The sequence below is a fragment of the Vespa crabro genome, chromosome 3, assembly GCF_910589235.1.
Source record: "Vespa crabro chromosome 3, iyVesCrab1.2, whole genome shotgun sequence".
NCBI lineage: Eukaryota > Metazoa > Arthropoda > Insecta > Hymenoptera > Vespidae > Vespa > Vespa crabro.
In genome coordinates this window covers 13939367-13961202 of record NC_060957.1, presented here as the reverse complement: position 1 = coordinate 13961202, position 21836 = coordinate 13939367, and the positions used below count along the sequence as shown (strand labels likewise).

The 21836-nt window shown below is 27.0% G+C and overlaps 6 protein-coding genes across 16 annotated transcripts in view; 3 read left to right on the top strand and 3 right to left on the bottom strand.

Moving 5' to 3' along the window:
• Window positions 1–5039, top strand: part of LOC124422960 — a 45882-nt gene extending 40843 nt beyond the window's left edge. For 3 of the 4 annotated variants that reach the window (XM_046960126.1, XM_046960127.1, XM_046960128.1), the window contains one exon: window positions 511–5039. In XM_046960126.1, coding sequence (XP_046816082.1) covers window positions 511–715 — 205 coding nt within the window. In that variant the 3' untranslated portion in view covers window positions 716–5039. The remainder of the gene's footprint in view (window positions 1–510) is intronic. The other variant, XM_046960129.1, reaches the window with a different exon arrangement.
• Window positions 5040–6153: 1114 nt separating this feature from the next.
• Window positions 6154–11067, bottom strand: LOC124422968. Its single transcript, XM_046960139.1, has 3 exons — window positions 10541–11067; window positions 7128–7451; window positions 6154–6776 (listed from the first exon to the last, which is right to left on the bottom strand). The coding sequence occupies exons 2-3, from the start codon at window positions 7435–7437 to the stop codon at window positions 6469–6471; spliced, it is 618 nt and encodes a 205-aa protein (XP_046816095.1). The 5' UTR covers window positions 7438–7451; window positions 10541–11067; the 3' UTR covers window positions 6154–6468.
• A 240-nt stretch (window positions 11068–11307) lies between these two features.
• Window positions 11308–12481, bottom strand: LOC124422965 (peroxisomal biogenesis factor 3). The gene has a single exon (XM_046960135.1). The coding sequence runs from the start codon at window positions 12467–12469 to the stop codon at window positions 11333–11335; it is 1137 nt and encodes a 378-aa protein (XP_046816091.1). The 5' UTR covers window positions 12470–12481; the 3' UTR covers window positions 11308–11332.
• Window positions 12482–12608: 127 nt separating this feature from the next.
• On the bottom strand, window positions 12609–13492 carry LOC124422969 (mitochondrial import inner membrane translocase subunit Tim8 A-like). The gene is made up of 2 exons (XM_046960140.1): window positions 13160–13492; window positions 12609–12812 (listed from the first exon to the last, which is right to left on the bottom strand). Exons 1-2 carry the CDS (start codon window positions 13250–13252, stop codon window positions 12624–12626), a joined length of 282 nt encoding a protein of 93 aa, XP_046816096.1. The 5' UTR covers window positions 13253–13492; the 3' UTR covers window positions 12609–12623.
• A 1777-nt stretch (window positions 13493–15269) lies between these two features.
• Window positions 15270–18735, top strand: LOC124422907 (RNA-binding protein 45). Its single transcript, XM_046959914.1, has 6 exons — window positions 15270–16078; window positions 16282–16396; window positions 16874–17652; window positions 17738–17970; window positions 18099–18228; window positions 18377–18735. Exons 1-5 carry the CDS (start codon window positions 15880–15882, stop codon window positions 18210–18212), a joined length of 1440 nt encoding a protein of 479 aa, XP_046815870.1. The 5' UTR covers window positions 15270–15879; the 3' UTR covers window positions 18213–18228; window positions 18377–18735.
• Window positions 18377–21836, top strand: part of LOC124422905 (period circadian protein) — a 24344-nt gene continuing 20884 nt past the window's right edge. For 6 of the 8 annotated variants that reach the window (XM_046959903.1, XM_046959908.1, XM_046959904.1 and 3 more), the window contains exons 1-3: window positions 18377–18495; window positions 20814–20880; window positions 21337–21836. The exon at window positions 21337–21836 is cut by the window's right edge and continues 345 nt beyond it. The gene's annotated coding sequence lies outside the window, so the exon portion shown is untranslated. The remainder of the gene's footprint in view (window positions 18496–20813; window positions 20881–21336) is intronic. The other 2 variants (XM_046959901.1, XM_046959902.1) reach the window with 2 other exon arrangements.

Genomic DNA, 21836 nt, shown 5'->3' with positions numbered 1-21836 from the left:
TTCACAATGTATATTTCTTTTTTTGCGCCTTGTAAACATAAACGATAGATATTACTGACGTACTACACATATTCGCATATTTGATAAAGAGATTTGGCTCAAAAGTTCTTAGATTTATATTAAAAATCAATTATTCTTTTTCAAGACTTTTTAAGCGAATTATATTTCTTTCAAATTGTAAAACGTCAAGCTACTACTAGCTTGTAAAACTATAAGCTTAAGAAAAAGTCAAGAAAGGAGTAATAGATTTTTAAAATTACCTAAGAACTTTTAATCTCTATATATATATATATATATATATATATATATATATATTATTCAATATGCTTATTGAATATACTTATTATTATTCAATAAACTTATTATTGTTAAACAAAACTTATAAATTTATTGCTTTCATTCGTACGAAAATAATGTAATGCTATGTTTAGTATGATATAACCAGTAATAGTTTATCCTTATATTTAACAATATTAATAGCATCTGATAAAATAATTGTTTATTTCACAGATCATATGATTCGACGTCAGAAGATACATTTTCGCCAAATCTCGATGTCCTAGTTGGCGAGCCAGTGGATGTTGTTTCTCAGGGTACAGATGTTTTGTCAAAAACTCATAATGACAATCTGTCGTCATCCGTCGTTCGTGACCAGTCTAGAAATCAACATTATGACAGTGGTGATAGTGATGATTACGCCGATAGCGATAATTAGATTGATTCTATCTGAATCTTTATGCACCAAGATGGGGAGGGTGGAAGGGGGATGGTTGTGTGCATTTGTAATTTGTTTTTTTCTTTTTATTTTCTTTTTCTCTCTCTCTCTCTCTCTCTCTTTTTTTGTTATATTTACAATGAACGAACTGAGAAACAGCAACAGAAACTGTAAGCTGTGTTTATAATATACATATACATATATATGTATACATACACATATATATATATATATTATTCTGTTGAATAGTAAATGAGAGAAGGACGGACACAACCTGAAACCTTGTTTACAAGATGAATACCAGAAAATGAAATGTTAGCCAAAAATAATAACTTTAGTATGACATTACGCCGTATACGCGATGGTAATTGATGTAATAGTGATGTGTCATCTTAAACACACAAACGATCGCAGTATTAATGATCATGAAATAATTCTCAGTGTGTCTGTGGATTATTTTGATCGTATCGTGTAGTGAGAGTGCAAGTTCATAAGTTGAGAAAATTACCGAGTCATGTATCAATTCGGTGGGTGTAATTAAATAGATGACGCTCATTCCAATGTGCAATAAAAAAAAATAAAAAAAAAAAAATAAATAAATAAATAAAAAATAAAAAAATAAATAAATCATATTAGAAAACTTCGTCGATTTACACGATATAAATAATTATTTAATTTACATAAGACATATTTAAGCTGAATTACCCTTAATCACAAATTTTATATCGAGTGCTAGTAATTTATATCACATGCTAATAATATTCATTCATTGTATATAGACACATAATTTCTCGTTGTGTCCCCTATAACACCGAATTGATTCACAACTTCAAAAAGGATAATTAAATTTGGTCGTTGTTTGGCCATGTGATACATATTATTGTTCAACGTGCAGAACATACTTTGTGTACTTCAGGTTGTAAATAGACGCAAGAAAAATTATTGATTTTAATTTTTTACTTATCATGGAGAGACAATTTTAAATGTGCAGAATTTTTCCAATTGCTGCAGTCTATTAACTATTTTACAGATTTATTCTTTTGAATAGTGCTTAATTTGCTAGTACTATTATATTTGATTATTTCATTTAATTTTTTTCATCGCTTTTTGTAAAGTATTTATCGAACTTTCTATATAGTTAATATAAATAAATATATAAATGGTGATGATTAATTAATTGGAAAAACATTTATATTTGAATTAGTATATCGATTATCTTTTGGGGACTGCATTAATCGGAAATGATTTACAAGAAAAAAATATCGTTTTTTGCCATTTATTATCTTATAAAACATTGAAAACCCTTCGTAACAATTAATATTTATATATCCTGATTATATAAATATTTATAAATGGTATCTCTCCTTTTATATCGATGCTAATCTAATTTTATTAGTACGATATAATGTTTCAGCGTTCAAGAGGAGGAAGGAATTATTTTCCTATCAATTTTAACATTTTCTTCTATATATTCCAAAATTATATATTATCATATCACACAAAAGTGTTATTTATAAAATAACATCCTTATAAAAAAAAAAAAAAAAATATAATGTATTTTAGAGTTTAAACACAAAGAAGATGATAAATTATGATAGGAATAAATATGTGACACGAATAAGTAGCAAGATGTTCGTGAATTAATCGAATGTTTTTACTTATAATAAAGATCATATCTATAACAAGAGATATCAGAACGGATTTCACAGAAAAGAAAAAATATAGTCATTCGTAATAATCACTTCTTCAAATATTCGAAAAAAACATGCTTAAAAGAATTTAACAATTTATTTCTAACATTATTTAACCATTATTTAATTTATAAGTGAAGACGAAGCTCATTACCTTCCTCCACAAATAGCGTCATGAAATGCAATAGACAAGAGTGCATTTGTTGCAGCAAAATATATTTGTTAATATTTTCTTTTGTTTCTTGTTTTTTTTTTTTTGTTCTTTCTTTTTCTCGTGGAATTCTTTAACGAAAAGATTATCTGTTTTATAAAATCGAAGATCATCATATAGAGTTTATGCTACCCTGTTGCATTGAACAAATGACTTTATCTGTAACTTTTTGAATCTTTTTCTACTCATTCGTATATATATATATATATATACTTTTTATGAGAGCGAATTGTTTTCCTATGAAACATATCATATTTATTAAATCGTGAAGGTTTAAATTCACACTCTACTGTATTACGTATAATAAATAGATGTTTATTTGTGAAATGCTCAAATAGGGTAGTATTTTTACTTCATATTTTTATCTTTTACATACAAACACGGAAACATACACGCGCGCACGCAAGCGGATGCCGTGTTGTTCAAGAAAAAATTACTATATCTCATAGTATTGCTGCAAGAAGATGAATAAGCCAAAGATGTGACACGTTTCGCTTAACTTGAACATTAAAAATGGAAAGTTATTTTCTCATAAGTATTTCGTACACGTAAAGTAGAACATTGTAAGTACGAATCATACATTGATGTCATTTTCTTCCTGCTCAAAGATCATTTAATTCTAGGTGAAAGACAGAAAGACACACCTACAGACCTATAATGAAAATGTCTTCTGAAAAAAAAAAAAAAAAAAAAAGAAAAAAGAAATAAATAAATAAATAAATAAAAAATAAAGATCGACAAAAACTGGATGTAAGCTATATTTTTAGTAACAATTAAAAGAGAAAAAGGAGTTGAAAATCTCAAAGTTTCAAATATAAAACTTCCGTGAAAGTCATTGCGTCAAAAGTATTTTTAGTACAGTTTTTAAATATAAAGTATTTTGCCATAGGAGACCAAGGTATTCCATAGTTTGCGTTACAAAGACTGCAGGATTGTACATATTACTTTTGTCTCCAAGTATACTTTAATTAATTGCGTAAAATGTTACTCTAGTCCACGTGTGTGCTGCAACTTATATACCTTTGTGGCACATGTCAATATAATAATCTTAAGGTGTATTATATTATTTGTTTTAAACCAAACGGAGCTAAATTATGCAAAATGAATTGTATGTAAAGTTCTGTATTGTTAATAGAATTTTATGTAGGATATGTAAGGGCAGTACTTCAATACCAATAGTTGATAGATATGACTTTTATTGTTCTTGTTAATTATGTACCTGTTACTCTGTTATTCTCTATTTACATGAGTTAATTATATCCAAATTTATTTACATCATTACTATATTGTATAGTTTTATCAACTACTGGCATGATACTGTTCATTATGATTCTATTTTACATGGCTCTCAAATAAGGTATAAGAAAATTCTAGTGATTTCTTTTTCTTTTCTTTTTTATTCACGTTGTAAGAATGCTTTATATATTTTACGAACTTATTTTACAAAGGTCAGCACCTTACGTAGAATTTATTTGATCTATTTGGTGCTTCCCTGTTACGCAGAAATACCATCTGCAAAGGGAGTTGCTTTTGTTGACTATCCAAAGATATAACTATATCAAGTTTGTTTAATTACATCTTTTATAAGTCGTTATGGTTTTTACAATATATATATATGTATGTATATATATATATATATATATTATCTACGCATACTTCTCTATATGTCACCCTTTTAACATCATGTTCAAATTAAGTTACTGTTGAGAAAAAAGAGTCATTGAAAAAAAAAACGTCATAAATTATATATATGTTTACATTTGACAATACTCTTTATTGTTATATTCATTCATTATTCTAATGGTAGGTTTATTCTATGTTCTAATATGAAATATTTACACCGTGCTACGGATTTATGTTTCCATGCTAATGCGCTGCAGATGATAGTCAATTTATCCCTTCGTTACTCGCAACAGGCATATATAATATATATATATATATATATATGCAGGTATACATATAATGCAGATTTTCATATTTATAACTTTGTATCGATTGAAATTACGTATCTTACCCTTTCAATATCTCACAGTAACATTCCACGTGTCCTTTAAGCTCTAGTTAGAAAATAATTAACACAACACTTGGGTCAATAAAACGTTACTGGAAAAAAAAAAATGTAATAATCAAATGTACCGCTATAATTTGATAAATATTTATAAAAGCTTTGTAAAATTATTAAAAATATGTATATTAAAATGATATCCCATACGAGTAACGGAAGGTTAATAAAAAAAAAAAAAAAACAATAATAATTCATTGGCATAATTCAAACAAAGTTGAAATTCACACGCGTGATTAGAAGCCTCGATTATAAACTTATGTTTAACATTTATTTACATTTTTATTTATATATTTTATCTGTGCATGAGTAGAAAAATAAGATAATTTTGCAAGTTAATAAAAACAAATGATAAAATTATATCTTAAACTATGTATCTTATTAATCAAAAATCATTTTCAGATATTTCAACTGTTGTCAAATATGTTAATGTAAGTATATAAATATATACTTACATTATATATAATTAATATATATATAACTATACACACGTATATATATATATATATAATTAAATTTTGTAATTTTTTTCCAATTTTACAAATTCAAAGATTTAATTTGAGAAGGTTTTTGACCCTTTAGATTTCCCTTATGTAAAGAAAAAAGAAAAAATTAAAGAAGATTGTGATTGTATGAGAAAGTATAATTTACACGGGGTTTTTTTATTCATTATATTCTATTTTTATTGCTGCAAATCTGTAAAATGTGTTATAAAAAGACAGTATATATATCTATATATATATATATATATATAAAAGTAGAGTTTTAAAGTTCATAATATGTCAAAGTTAAAGCTCTATAAATTAATGAGACTAATTAGCAACTACACTAAGAAGACGTTATATATGACAATAAAAAATATAAAAAATTGTCATATATATAAAGGAGCTATATTCTTACTATCATATTATTTTATAAACCATCAAAACTTACATTCATTTATTATATATCTTTTTAAAGAATATTCAAATTGAATATAGCACAAGAAAAAATGAATCATATCGATTGATATTGCCATAATTATATTATAGGGGATAGTGTATACATTATTAGATATAAAATTTATATTCAATTTGATTGAACAGATAATGAATACAAAAGTCTTATCACATATTTCTCTCAATATTACTTTTCAATACCGTATCTCTATTATCAAATACTATATAAATTATATCAATGAATAATTGAACAAAATAATACATATACGAAATATTAAAGCATTGCTTCTTGATTTTATTATAATAAATAAATATCATTTCTACTTGCAAAATATCTATAAAATAATCTTTAATATAATATTAATACTAAGTGTATATATATATATACACTATTTATATATATATTGATATTTTCAAATCGAATAGAGAATTCCAGCGAAAGAAAATATTTTAAGCTGCTAAGCGTCATTTCACAAGATATAATAACAAACAAAATAATGATTATGACTTTTAATTAAAGAAATGATTAATGTGAGAAAAAAAAACTTTTTTCTTTTTTTTCTTTTTTCTTCTTTTTTCTTCTTTTTTTCTTTTTTTTTTCTTTTTTTTTTTTTTTTTTTTTTTTTTTTTTTTATTTGCATTCTTGTTCTATTGAACGACTTACGCACAATTAATTAATAAATACTCGTAACCTCCTTTTTTTTCATTATCTTCAATAAAGAAATAAGCGTTAAATAATGTAATATACATATGCATATACATATACATATGCATATACATATACATAAACATATATATATATATATATATATATATATATATATATATTCATAGAAATCTTGAAGATTAAATTAATCCTCGTTTTCCCAAGGACTCTGACACGTGGACGTAACAATATCCGGTGAAGAATTCCTTGAATCTGGGGCATGCGATAACGTTGGCTTCAAGACAATTCTTTCGGTTGAGGACGAAACTATCGCATCTTTGCAACGACTTGTTGTTGTTATCGTATCTTCTTGTTGCCTGCACTTATTTTGCGGATTATTTAAGACCGATCGAATAAAATCGTGTGTCTCTGCACGTAAGGCATTAACTCGTTCCTGAAGAATACGATTTCGTCGTACGAGAGCCAAAGTACGTACCACAATACTGAATAAACCTAATTAATAATTAAAAAAAAAAAAAAAGAGAGAAAGAAAATCTGCATATATAAATGATCAATAACTGTATATATATATATATATATATATAGGGGACGAAGTCCAAAAGTTTCTAGCTTTTTTAAAAAAGATCCCATGTTAGACTTATAATTAATTTTTTAAACTAAGTTTGTAGTTTTATAATATGAGGGGAAGAAAAAAAGAAAAAACAAGAAAATTAAACTATAAAGAATCTCGAAAAAGAATAAATTGATTTTCAAAGCAATCTAAGAACTTTTGGTCCACCTATACAAATTTAATAATAACAGTAAATAGGATGGATACAATAATGTAAATTATATTTTAATTACCTTCACGTCTGGGAAGTATTACATTACAATGTTCCATCAATTTTTCCGAAATTTTTGTTGAAACGTTCGACGATGAAATATTTATGTCAACGGACTCGTGTGAATTATTATCTTCATACGAAGAATTCTTCATGGGCGAAGATGTTACAGATTCTTCAACGTCAGTGTCGACGACATTGGTTAATCGCTTTAATTCCAGTCTCTGTTGTTTTCCTTTGATAACACGACAGACCCTTTGTCGTCGGCGTGTATAAAGATTTTCTGTACTTCTTACAACTGACAATTCTGGTAAGCATACCGTCGGAGCCATAGTTATTTATAATTCTATACGGAAAAAGAGAAGAGAGAGATAAAAATGTATAAATTATAAATAGTATCTCTAATACATCACATAATTATATCGTTCATAAGGAAAAAAAAAAAAAAAAAAAGAACATTTATAAATCACCAAAAATTTTTCTCCTTCGCATCGTATTATATTATATAGAGGAGAAAGAAAAAGGAGATTAGAAATTATTTTTAATTTATAACACATTATATTGTTAATAATTTTATATATATATATATATATATATATATATATATAACACCAGACATGAAAAAAATCTATGGATTACAAATAATTTTTAATGTTTCTATAATCACACGGTGTCAATTTTACTTCGAGTATTAAACAATTTTAAAAGGGGGAAAAAGAAAGAAAAGAGGGAAAAAAAAAATATTTCCAGAATGTCTAATCAAATTGGAAAACCTGATTAGAATTAAAGTTGCTAACGCGTGTTACACGTGCGAGATTATAGAGCCAAGATATTATTTCATTGCTTCGACCAACCTAGAAATACACGTGCCAGTGAAGCGTGCGCATGCACGCGACTGTCAGCAACAAAGAGTACATACACACGTACATATATACGAATACATATAAATAAATGCAGTTGTGGAATATAGAAAGGTATCGTTAGAGGGAAAAAAAAAAAGAGAGAGAGAGAGAGAGAAAAAGAAGAAAAGTTTTCTCTTTCTCTTTTCTTTTATCTCTGAGTATAGTCTCACCGTTGATACGTACATATATATATATATATACATATATATATACATATATATATATATATTTTTTTTAGACATGCATAAGACATTTTTTAAACGTTTAATTTTTATTACACGTGTTATTTATTAATTTTATAAAATTTCATAACGTTTATGAATACACATACTGATTATATTTATTAATATTATTATTATTATTATTATTATTATTATTATTATTATTATTATTATTATTATTATTATTATTGCTATTGTTACTATTAGAATTGTATTTAATATTATTATTATTACTATTATCATCATCATTGTCATGATTATTATCATCATCATCATCATCATCATCATCATCATCAACAGCTTCAAGAGCAATTTCAACTTAATTCGTAATATATGTTAGACGTATAATTGCACATAGATTTCATAATGTTAGCAAAGATACAAAATACAATGAAATATCTTCATATTATTCGATATATTACATGATACTATATTATAGGTTACGTTCTCATAGAAGATAAGATCAAAGAGAGATATAGATAGATAGATAGAGAGAGAGAGAGAGAAAAAGAGAGAGCACGTGTCAGAACGCGTGTAATTACAAATTGTGTCAACGTGACGCAATACAAAACTCATCTGGATATCGCACGTATGGTGTGCAGCCACACGTTCTATTCTTTTTTTTTTTTTTTTTTATTTTTAATTTCGTTAAGTACAGAGAAAGAAAGAAAGAGAGAGAGAGAGAGAGAAAGAGAGAGAGAGAGAAAGAGAGAAAGCGAACGGTCTACGTAACGGAGAATTAAAAAGGCAATGTGCTTCCTCCCTCACGTGGTAGACATCTTATCGAGATACTGTTATGCATATTCTATTTGAACTTTATTACGTTACAATAGTTAAAATCATAAATTCAATCAATTATGTATTATAAAATTTATAGAATATATACGTATAATTATTATCTTAACCACTATATAATAAATTATTACGTATTAACTATTAAATCTTAGTGAGCTTTAAATAAAGAATTATATATTTCATATATCAACCACATGTTCATACACGTGTTTTCTTCTTACAAATATTGCGTCAGCATGGGCATATTTTTATTTTTATCTTTCACAATATATAATTCTCTACTGTTTGCTTTTATTCCTTTCATTCGAGAGCTATTTTACATCCTATCGAGAATCTATATATATGTGCATATATATATATATATATATATATATATATATATACATATATATGGATATATACGTATACATATATATTTAACGGAAGTTCTAACAAACTTTATCATGTAAATTGAGTATCCCAGGAATCATATATATATATATATATATGAATTTTTAACGCGGATGAAATCATTGTTTTCAATGGAATGATTTTCTTTCTTTCTTTTTTTTTTTCGTTTTTAAAACGTGGAGGTTAGAATATACAAATTTTTATAAAATTTCCAAACGTTATATCATTTTAATGGAAACAATTATATTAATTTTACTATCGATTTTTCATTTTTGTATATTTAAATATTCATTTAATCGTACATCATTGATATTTGATTTCTTTTATTTTTTTTTTTTTTTTTTATATTGTAAGAAAATGTCAAACGCAGGAGATATAGAGAGAAAGAGAAAGAGAGAAGGGCATAAAGCGAGGCACGTGCATTTCCCCCTCCCTTTTTTCTCCCTCGAGTCATCCATTGCCGAAAAAAACCTCTGTAGAGACGGCAATACATTCGGAGGTCATTGCACTGCTATAGCCACGTGTATAAACGAAAAATTACATACACATATATATTTTGAGTTTCTAAGGGTGTAAATAACAGTACACAAGGAATCGTAAATAAATGACATGAAGAAATGAGAAAAAGTACAATAATAATAATAATAATAATAATAATAATAATAATGATAATAATAACAGTAATACCAGTAATAAAAATAATAATAATAATAATAATAACAATAATAATAATAATAATAATAATGATAATAATAATAACAGTAATACCAGTAAAAAAAAAAAAATAATAATAATAATAATAAAAATACTGTGTTCAAAGATGCATTGTAACTATACATAATATATTACATAAATTCATTTTATTCCGATTTTGAAACATATCATTATTTATACTTCAATAATTTATATTTTAATTATTTCTTATTGTTTATGTATAGTGATACCGAATGATCATATTTAGGATATGTAAACACACACATGTGTTTACATATGTATATGTAGAAGTTAATATTGTTTCTACTGTGTGCATACTATAGTGTGTAATGTCTCGAAATGTTTATGACAACATAGAAGGCTTAATTGAAAATATAGAAATTATATATTATTATTTGTTATTAAGAACTTACGAAGAATTCTGATGAAAATGATGTCGAATTAATTTCTTTAGATTTCCTCAATCTAGTAGTCCATGTAATGCGTCAAATATAAATTTACACCCCGTAGTATATAAAAATGATCACTGCGTTAATTAATTGATCGCCGTTGTAAAGAAAGTTGAAATCACACATTTATAAATATAGTATAATGTATTATACGTATTTATTTGTAATAATCATAACGCGTATAAACGCGGCAATGCTCGATCCTTTTATTTCTCTCGCACGCGCGAGCTTCTCTTCAAGACTATCAACAACCACGGACTATCCTGATTAGTCAACTCGCTGTAATATTTCTTTTTCTGGCGCATGCGCAGGGTTGCACCTACTCGCACACATTGTGAATAAACATATATATATATATATATATGTATATATATGTGTATATATACATGTGTGTATATATATATATGTATGTATGTATATATATACATGACGCGTTACTATGGGAATATGTTATCTGAGATAAAGAAATATTAGATTTTTATTTATCTTTATACAATTGCATTTATTAACGAAAATAAACTTAATAATATACCAGAGACATGACCGTACATAAAATTAAACAGATAGAATGATTAGTTTTTATTTATATGTTATTTGGAAATTTTGTGTAATATTTTATATATATATATATATATATATATATATATATATATATAATATACAGCACATATATATATGCAATATATATTTATTGCAGGTGGATATGTGCTGGTATAGATAATTCAGTGTAATTATTTTTCTATAATATATTTCATCTTAGAAACTAAATGCTTCATAGATATTAGCCCCAAATAATTTAAGTTCATCATTTAAAATAAGACGCTGCAGCCATACTGTAGATACATCTCTAGGCTTAGATTGATCTGGAATTTGTCCATTTATTATTGGAATTATTTTAGCCATAGGCATAGTGATTTTATTTATATCAATAAAATCTGAATGTTTTGAAATCTTTGTGGTAACAGAATCTGTCCAAAGTATATCTTTATGATTCGAGGTCCCTGGTATTGATACGCCATTTCTCGTATCCTTATCATTACTCGTTTTAGCATTAAAAAATTCTGATATATGATCCATTAGTAAGACGAAACCACTTCGAATATTACTTTGCATAAACCCTTGTATCTCTTCGCTTTCCAATAGATCTAAAGTCTCATAAATGATGTTCGATAGAGATCCATTCATTTTTTCTTCGCACTGTGATGGTAGCATATATTTTGAAAGATTTTTCGTTGGATTTCTATCATCTGCAGTTACGGAGGACACAACGGACCAATATATTTGTTCCAAATCTCTCAATGATAATTTATCTATTAAAGATATAGATGCTGTTATTTCAGTGACTTTTTCTTTTATAATATTGCACAATTGTTGTATGCCTTCATATATGAAATGACCACATAAGGACATATATTGTGTTTGCAATTCATCGTTCTCTTTGATATTATCCGTTAGTTTCTGGGATTCTTTATACATATGGCCTGCCATTATATTAAATTGAATTCTAATAAGTACTACAAGCATAACATGAGAGTAGATAATAGCAGCTGATCTTGAAATTGCTAAAACTTTAAGTTCATTCCATGATGCTACTTTGTTATCGCAACCATTCCTGAGTTTGTTCACTATAGAAGTAGTATCCAAAGCTTTTGTTACAGATTCTCTTAAATTAGATGCAAGAGGAAGAATCATTTGATTACATGTTCTTTCTGTACTTTCAAAATATTGACGTCGTCGGGTCTTCTCCAACATCTCTTTGATCTCCTTTTCCTGCCATTCTCGGATTTTCCTTTGGGTATAACGCGATAAGAAAATAAAACCTCCAATAACGATACCCCCATATATAAACTTCCGTTTATGGCGACCAAAAAGTTCTCTCACTTTTGAAAACATACTGTCATTGAAATTTTTTTAATTATGATCTTTATAATATAGTTCTTTCTTAAAAATGTGACACTTGATTGATTGATTAATCAAACAAATATAGTAATTATATTCATTTGTAAACTGTATAATTTCTTATTTATTCTAATCAATATCAGATAGTCTATTTCAAATCAATATCAGAACTTTTATTTAAAGCAATACGTTCCCATCTATTTGTAATGAAATTAGTTGTGTCAATGAAACGTTCAACACAGTTCATAAGGCATTTTTCTATCTTGGCTTCCAATCGTGGTGCAGGACGATCAATGCAGGTTTCCCAGCAAATGTCTGTCAGATTAAGCGCTAAATTCTATGAAAATAATAAAATATGCATATTTTTATAAACTATGTATCATATAACATTTGATTTTAATCTATATTTTATTCTATAAAAATCTATCATAAAAACAAAATACATATATATATATATATACACATATATATATATGTGTGTGTGTACATATACCTTTTAAATAAAAGAAGCATTGAGAAATACAATGAACTTTTGTACTTAATTATTAAATAACATTTTAGTTATATCCAAGCAGATAAAACAACTGATGACACGTTTTTAGATGTGCTATCAAATCCATATAACAAAATGGACAAATTCAATAATTAGATATGGACAGTTGATAAAAAAACGAAAAATCTAACCTGAAATAGTTGTCTTCGACTTTCTTTTTCTATAAAATCTTCAAGTTGCAAATCTGACGCATTTTCCGAACTTCGTTCTACGGATAAACTCATACTTTTGCTTACTTTCCTTATTAGTAATATATTTGAAACATTTGACCTTTACTCTCTCTCTCTATTTCTTTAATTTGTTCATTACCTCATGAATCGTACGCGACTATATATATTTCTTGCCCAGTAAGTATGAAAATATATACGTTATAATGCATCGACCATGTAAACGTAAAAGTATATTGCGTTTAACTTATCTATATTTTTATTTCTATTTTTTATTTCCGTTTTATTAGAAAAATAAGAAAGCTTAATTCTTTTAATAAGGTTTTATCAAGGTTTAATTATTTAATAATACTTAATTATTTACGTATTATCAACGATTCAAAATTTTTCATTTATAAATTGAATCAAATTCATACTATTTTATTGCGATCAATTTAATTTTATATATATACATATATATATATATATATATAGAGAGAGAGAGAGAGAGAGAGAGAGAGAGAAAGAGAGAGGAGAGAGAGAGAAAAATTATATGTAAAAATTTTAAAATAATAAATAATGATCAAAGTAGTGTTATATTTAAAACATAAATAGATTTGTTCATCTTATCAAATATATCAATCGAAGTGTGAATGTAATATGATTTTTGGTGTTAACTCTTGTTTGGCGCGAAATTCAAACTCGTTAATAGTGCGACTTTCGAATTGTATAATAATAACGTAAATAATGTCCGAAGATATTTATTTTCTATGGTAATTCAAGAAAAATTCTATATAAAATTTAATTGATATAATCAAAATAATATCATTGCTCGAACGTGTATGATTTTATTCGTATATCAAATGTCGTTTAATCGAACTATAAATTCAATATGATATATTTAGTGTTTATTTTGATTTGGCGCGAAATATGAACTCTTTAATTGAAACTTTCGTATTTTATAATAATGATATAAATAATGTATAAAAAGTAAATGATGTATGTAAATAATATATGTAAAAATGTAAAAAAATATTGTTTTCTTGTGTGCTACAAGAAGTAATAACAAAATTGTTTTACTATGATAAAAGAAAAAGAATAAAGTTGTAGTGAAAGGAAAAGAAAAGATTAAGAAGAGAATAGAAGAAAGTAGAACTATCATATTTACGTTCACTTAAAATACGAAAACGACAATTCTTGAGATATGCAGTATATTATTATCCATATTTCTCTTTCGTCTAACATACTAACGTACTACATCCGGAAAAATATCGGAGCATGACTTCTTCAATGCTTTTGTGGGACGAAACAGTTTACTTGAAAACGTAACGACCGTTATCCGGTATAGTCATCAACCTAATGTGATGGAAATTGACTGTATGGTCTGTATAAGACACGCACGAAAAAAAAAATAGAAAGATTAGAAGAAAAAAGAAGTAACATATTAGACCGGAAAGATAGAAACGAGAAAAATGAAAATAAAAATAAAAAAAAAAAAAAAAAAAAAATAATCAGTCAGTTTAAACATTAGATTTATAGCGATATCTTAATGAATGATTAAAGTGAAAGTAAATGCGAAGAATAAATATATTATGTGAATAATATGACAGATATAAGCTCAAAAGTGATTGGTTTAATATATGTGTGTTAAACGCCAATGTTACTGATAGTAATATTCGATGATGATATAGTGATCTTGTTAAATCAAAAAAAAAAAAAAAAAAAAAATTGATCAATGTGAAAGAACATTTTCAATCCATGCGAGAGAGATGATCTGCTCCTTCAATAAAATTGAAAGGAGCAGACTTATACTTTCACCGGAATGATTATGGGTGTTTTATAACGTTTATATATGCACAAAAATATTTTAATAGAAAATATAAAGGTTATAAAGTTTTTTCGTTTTGTTTTTTTCTTTTCCATTTCTTTTTCTTTTTCTTTTTTTTTTTTTTTTTTTATGTACACATGCACATGCATATATTTGCTTCGCATTAGATTTTTGGATAAATTATGTATTCATTATTAGACAGTTTCTTATTTCGTTACAGCCCTGAAGAAAAAAGTTTGTATACAATAACACTAGGAGGCGCCTTTATCAAATCAGTCTTTCTCAAGTTGGAACGATACCTCTTAAGGTAGTGAAAAATTGTGTAATCCTAAATTACAATACAGAGAGTACTGTTTTATTAAGTGATTGCTTAATAAGAGAGGATATCTGATGTCAACGTGTTTGAAATTTGAAAGTGTGTCAGGAGGTTGAACTGTTAAAGAAAAAGAAAAAAAAAAAAAAAAAGGAAAAAGAAAAAAAAAAACAAACGAAAAGAAAAAGAAATAATTAAAAGGAAACTTGCACTTTCCAAAAGACAAAAAAATATATTATTACATAGAAAATAGAGATTATCGCGGCATATAAATATATTTATTAATGAAATGTAAAGATATAAAAACAAACGAATTTATGAAGTCATCGATTACGGATAAACAATAAACGCAATAATTTTGAATATGATCAATATTAGATCTAAATGATTTACGTTGAAAAATAATATAGAGAATATATTTTAGTAATGACGTGAACAGGTACGACGAACGTCGTGATATTACTGCGCATGCGCCTCGAACCTGTTCATTACATCTGGCATCACTGCAGAGTACAGTAGACATACATAGGCGTACACCCGCAGATCGGCGTCCATTTCGTTTGTATGATGGTAGACCACAAAGAACGGGATTTTTATTCTCAAATGGATCCGCGATCAAAGAACGATGATCCGCCTAATTCGCGTTTATTCGTTATTTGTCACAAATCTCTCGAAGAAGATGACATACGGAAAGCCTTTGAGAAGTTCGGCAAGATCGAGGATATCTGGGTCGTTAAGGACCGAAATACTGGCGAGAATAAAGGTAATATTTCTTCTTTTCTAATAATTAATCGATGATACATTTAATATTTTTCTTTATCAATCACATTGTTAACATATTTTATGACTTTTTAATAATTTCATTTCGTTCTGACGTCATAATCGCAAGGACAGCTAAAGTTTTTGTTTTCTTTTGATCTGTGAACAATCATATTGATGTTATTATATAAATAAACAATTTCATAGGGGTTACGTATATCAAATTTTCCAAGACGTCAGAAGCTGCATTTGCATTGGAGGAAATGAATGGCAAAATGCTGGGCATGGTTGGAAGACCTATCAAAGTGATGATCGCTTCAAAGTATGACAGAAAGATATATATTCTTCTTCAAACTTGATTTTCCTTGTTTAATTTCATTTAAAGGGTCATGCTTATATGTGGAACATTTATTTTTGAAGGTATGAAAAAGTATTTTGCATACATCTTATTTAACTTGCAAGAATGCAATATATAAATATATATATTCAAAATCAATAATAGATATCAATCGTATCAGTGGATAATCTAAATTTTACTTTTATTCTCTTGATGTAATTAATTGTAAGTGAAACGGTATATGTTTGAAAGATCTGACATAAGTGCATACCCTTCTGTATTTCTGTCGGTGTTGTCTCAATTTTATCTTTAATTAGACATATGTCATTTATATATACATAGATATATATAAATATACAAATATAGAAAACTAACTTTCTTACCTTCAGAAATAAAGGGGATGTTCTAGTATTTCCACCATTATAAATCTTATCTTTATCTATCTTTACTTGATCATTACAGTCGTGATCAAGGATCTGTGAGAGAAACAAATGAAGAGGAAAGATGGGTCAGATTGTTCTGTGTGTTACCAAAGTCAATGACCGATAGTGAATTACAACAAGAATTTTCTAAATTTGGTCAAATAGAATATGCGACTGTTGTTAAAGATCGTAATACAAATGAATCTAAAGGTTTTGGTTATGTAAAATTTAAAAAAGTATCCAGTGCAGCAAAAGCATTCGAAGAATGCGATAGGAAATATAAAGCAGTGTTTGCAGAACCAAAGAAACCGAAGCCTGAAAATATAGATTCTAAATACAATAATGGCTCTTCTATGTCTTACGATAGTCTTGGTCATACTTCTGCTAATTTTGGTAAAAGTAGCATCAGTCTAGATATAGCCACGAATTATCCGAATCCTGAAGGTTATACTCAATTGCAAGTTATTGCGCATCCAGCTTTAAATCAAGACCAATTGTGGAAATTATTTGACATAGTACCTGGTATGGATTATTGTCATTTAAAAACAGATGCGAGATACAGAATGCCAAGAGGGCAAGCCATTGTGGTGTATTCAAATCCAAATGCAGCAGCATATGCTAGGGAAAAATTTCATGGCTTTGAATATCCTCCAGGTCATAGAATGATAGTTAAACCTGATACAAGTAATATGTCATCTAAAAGTTCAACAAAACCTAGCTCTAATTCAGCTACACCAGCAAGAACAGATTTAGCACATTTAGCTGAAACTATTGCTCAAGCTACTTCTTTGATTCAGGCAGCAGGATTAACAGCACCAAGTGAGTTAAAAATTATAAAATATTTTTATTTATTTAAATGTCGTTTTATGCGTTATTCATAATAATTTAATGAATTCGCTTTTAGGCTTAGAGCAAACAATGTGCATTAAGTTACCACCTGCGCAACCAATGGCAAATGTGGATGCAGAGGTAGCCAAACGATGTTTCATCGTATGTGGTCCACCCGTACCACCTATATATGCTATGAAAGATGCATTTTGTAGGTTTGGTAATTTAATAGATGTATATATGCTTCCGGGAAAAAATTGTGGTTATGCCAAATATGCGACCATTGCGAGTGCAGACGAAGCTATTGAGGTATAATTTTATTTTTATTTTTTATTTTTTTAAAGATTGCTTTTTCTTCTTCTTTCTTTTATTTGATGCTTTTATTTGAATTTCGAACATTAGACAGTTTAGATATTAAGTTATAAGATCTTTGGTAGGTTCTACATGGGCAAGAAATATGTGGTTCTCGTCTTAAAGTATTGGAGGCAGAGGAACGAAGCGTTGGTGATGATCGTAGAAAACGATTAAGAGTTGACGAAGACGAACGTTAAGCTTATTGTGTACTGTGTAAGTACAAGCTGAACGTTAGACAAACTGAAAGAAAGAATGATTGGGACAAAAAGACACTTACATTATAACTCCCTGACGTTATAACTGACGATACATTTATTTTGAAAAGTTAAAGAAGATGTAATGTATCTATTTATCTTCACAGACTGACTGGTATACACAAGCTGGACGCACGCAACGAAAGAGACGAATTTTAAGACTCACTTGACCACGTTGGGCCTGCATCCAAGGAAACAACAACTATCTACTTTAACTATTGATTACGTTCGCAGCTACATTACTAAAACTTCACTATTGCTTTACTTTATCCTTACATATCGTTACACATACATTTCCCATTTTTATTTTCTTATTTCGACAGGCCTTTGCGAAAAAAAAAAAAGAAAGAAAAAAAACAATTTTGTTCCGAAGCTATTAATAAATTTTATTGCATCGATATTTTTGCCCATATAAAATGCAGGCAGCATAGTGTGTAGACGTAAATATATTTCGATTGTAAATATATTTTAACGTTAGTTCTTTTTTTTTCTATTACTGAAATTGCCAGTACGTTAATAAAAAAACAATATCTATTTTCGAAATCCAATGATAATATGTATACATACATACATACATACATACATACATACATACATACATACATACATACATACATACATACATACATATACGTACATACATACATACATACATACATATATATATGCATACATATATATATGCATACATATATATATATATGTTTGTTTCATTTTTTTTAATTATTAAAACTACCTAATTGAAGGATACAACTTGCAATGATTTAATTGTAACTTCAATTTATCAATAGAAATGCAACATTATAGATATCATTTTTTTTCATTCCATAAATTACATTCAACACAGTTGTTCAAAATAAAAATATATGTAAAATATGCGAATTATAAATCAAAGCATGCTGTATTTTTTCTTTTCTTTTCTTTTCTTTTTTTTTTCTTTTTTTTTTTTTGAAAAGAATATTTTGGTTTCTCAATCTTACTTTAATTCTCCTTTATCTTTGCATATACGTGAAATGTTGCAATTATATCTGATTTTTTGTTCTCTATTTTTAACTGATTTAGATTGTCTAAGAAAATATTAAGTAATCTTAATTATCTATTTAATTTTATTATTATATACATTTGGAATGTATGTTCAATTTGTGTGTTATATTTTGCATGCTGATTTATAAATTCTTGCTAAAAGTTACAACTCACATACGAACGAGCAATTAAAATATTATGAGTAATTCGTTAAGAATTAATATTTAGTTCTTACTGGAATGTGTATATCTATATAAATTTATTGTTTATTTCTATATAAATTTACAACTCAGACAAAATTTAGAAACGCGATTTATTATAAAATGCATGGATTTTGGAAATAGAATATAATTCAAATATATATTTATATGGAATAAATTTAAATAACAATATACATTATTGTATATAAATATATATAAATAAATAAATATATATATATATATATATTTATAAATAAATATATATATATATATATATATATATATATATTTATAAATAAATAAATATATATATATATATATATATATATATATATATATACGTTTATATAGTAAAATTGATAACTGTGTTGAAGCATAACAGATTATGTTATTAAATGAAAAAGTATCATTCGTACAGGCCCCTATAAATATATATATATACATACATACATACATATATATATATATGTGTATATATGTATATATATATATATACACATATATCTGTGCTGTGGAATTAGTCAAAAAAAAACAGATATATTTTGTAATTTACACAAAAGTTTTGTATACTTGTCTAAAATAATGGGATATCGTATGAAACGTAACATGAATTACCTTAAATTCTGTACATGCCCAAAAAATTTTCACTGCAATAAGATTTGATAAACTTAATTTAATGAAGTGTAATGCATCTATTTAATATTCAGAGATATATAATATTCTAATATCGTCAATATGTGATATCAAAATATCATGTGATGTGCGAATTTAACAAAAATATATTATGTTGAAATATTTCATAAGATTTTATATATAGAATTATTTTGGCGCACGTTATATAAATGTTTCAAATTCATGATGATTCGCCCAAAGTGTCTATAAAAAAATTAATAATAAAATTTTTAGTAACATTCATTATAGATACATAAAAAAAAAAATTAATAAAAATATCACTGTTGTATTTATTGAGCTTACTGCAGTGAAATTTTAAGAGGATATAACATCATATACTTTCAAAGCTAAAGTAAATACATCATTTGACATCATGGGACATATTTGTCAAATACTAGTAAATCAACGCACAAGTATGTTTTGTCATGGTTCACATTGCACCACATGTGTTAGACTTTTACTTTACTTTACGACTATACGCAATAGAAATTCGGCAGACTGTAACTGTGACTTATTTTAAAATTATAAAATACATATTCAATATGCAAAAATTACAGACTTTTACTCTTTTTATATACTGGACTGAATATATATTATTACATATATATCAATGATACAAATATCTTACATTTTTTCTTCTTGATTTCAGGATACAAGAAAGTCTCGGTTTGGCGTATTGTACCTGAAAACTGTGATATATCTATAATTAAGTAAAGGTAAATATTTTTGTCAGTGTACACACACATGTGTGTGTGCGTGTGTGTGTGTATGTGTGTGTGTGTGATATATGTATATATATGTATATATGTGTATATGTGTATATATATATGTATATATTGTGTATAATATGTGTATACGCACACATACATACATACATACATACATATATATATATATATATTTATAGCAAGCAATAAATTGTTTTTATTTATATTGTTTTATTACTCTTAATCTACTACAATTTATATGGCATGTTAGTTCATAAGAAATATTTTTACAAAATTTCTCATTAATATTCTTAAAAAAAAAAAAATCTACAATTATAATTTTTCATAGAAGATAATAACGTTCATTTACAATATAAATGCATACATAATTGTAATCTTAAAAAAAGAATGAAGAAGTTTTAAAATTGGCGCTGACGCGACTGATAGTTAATAATTTTGCCGTAGGAGTCGTTATCGCAGAGGATGAAATTCCCGCGATAGGCAGAATGATGGAGCGTGACTACTTGTAGAGTGATCGAGGGGTGGGGGGAGAGAGACCGTTTATTTTAATCGCCTATGTTGTTACGTGACAGTGAAATGGTCGCTTGGAGGGGATAGACTCCTACCTAGAACGATATAGGTGACTTTTCGAGGAGTGGGAGTTACAGGCTCACGTGTTTTCAAACGTGCTACGAGATGAGGTCCAGTTCGTACTTGCGAAGATTGTGAACGACACGATTTCGGTCTGTACTAGCGTAACCATCGCGGGATCTCGTCTCGCGAGTGTTTTATATCAAATTCGTATTATAGATCGACGATTCTAAATGAAAAGTTTTTCAAGTTGATCAAATAATCTCACTTCTCGTTTATTTTATTCGTTTAATAAAAATATCACAAAGTGCTTTGATCTACCAATAAAAAAATTGAACATCCTCGCGCGAACTGTAATATTTTTCTACATTTTC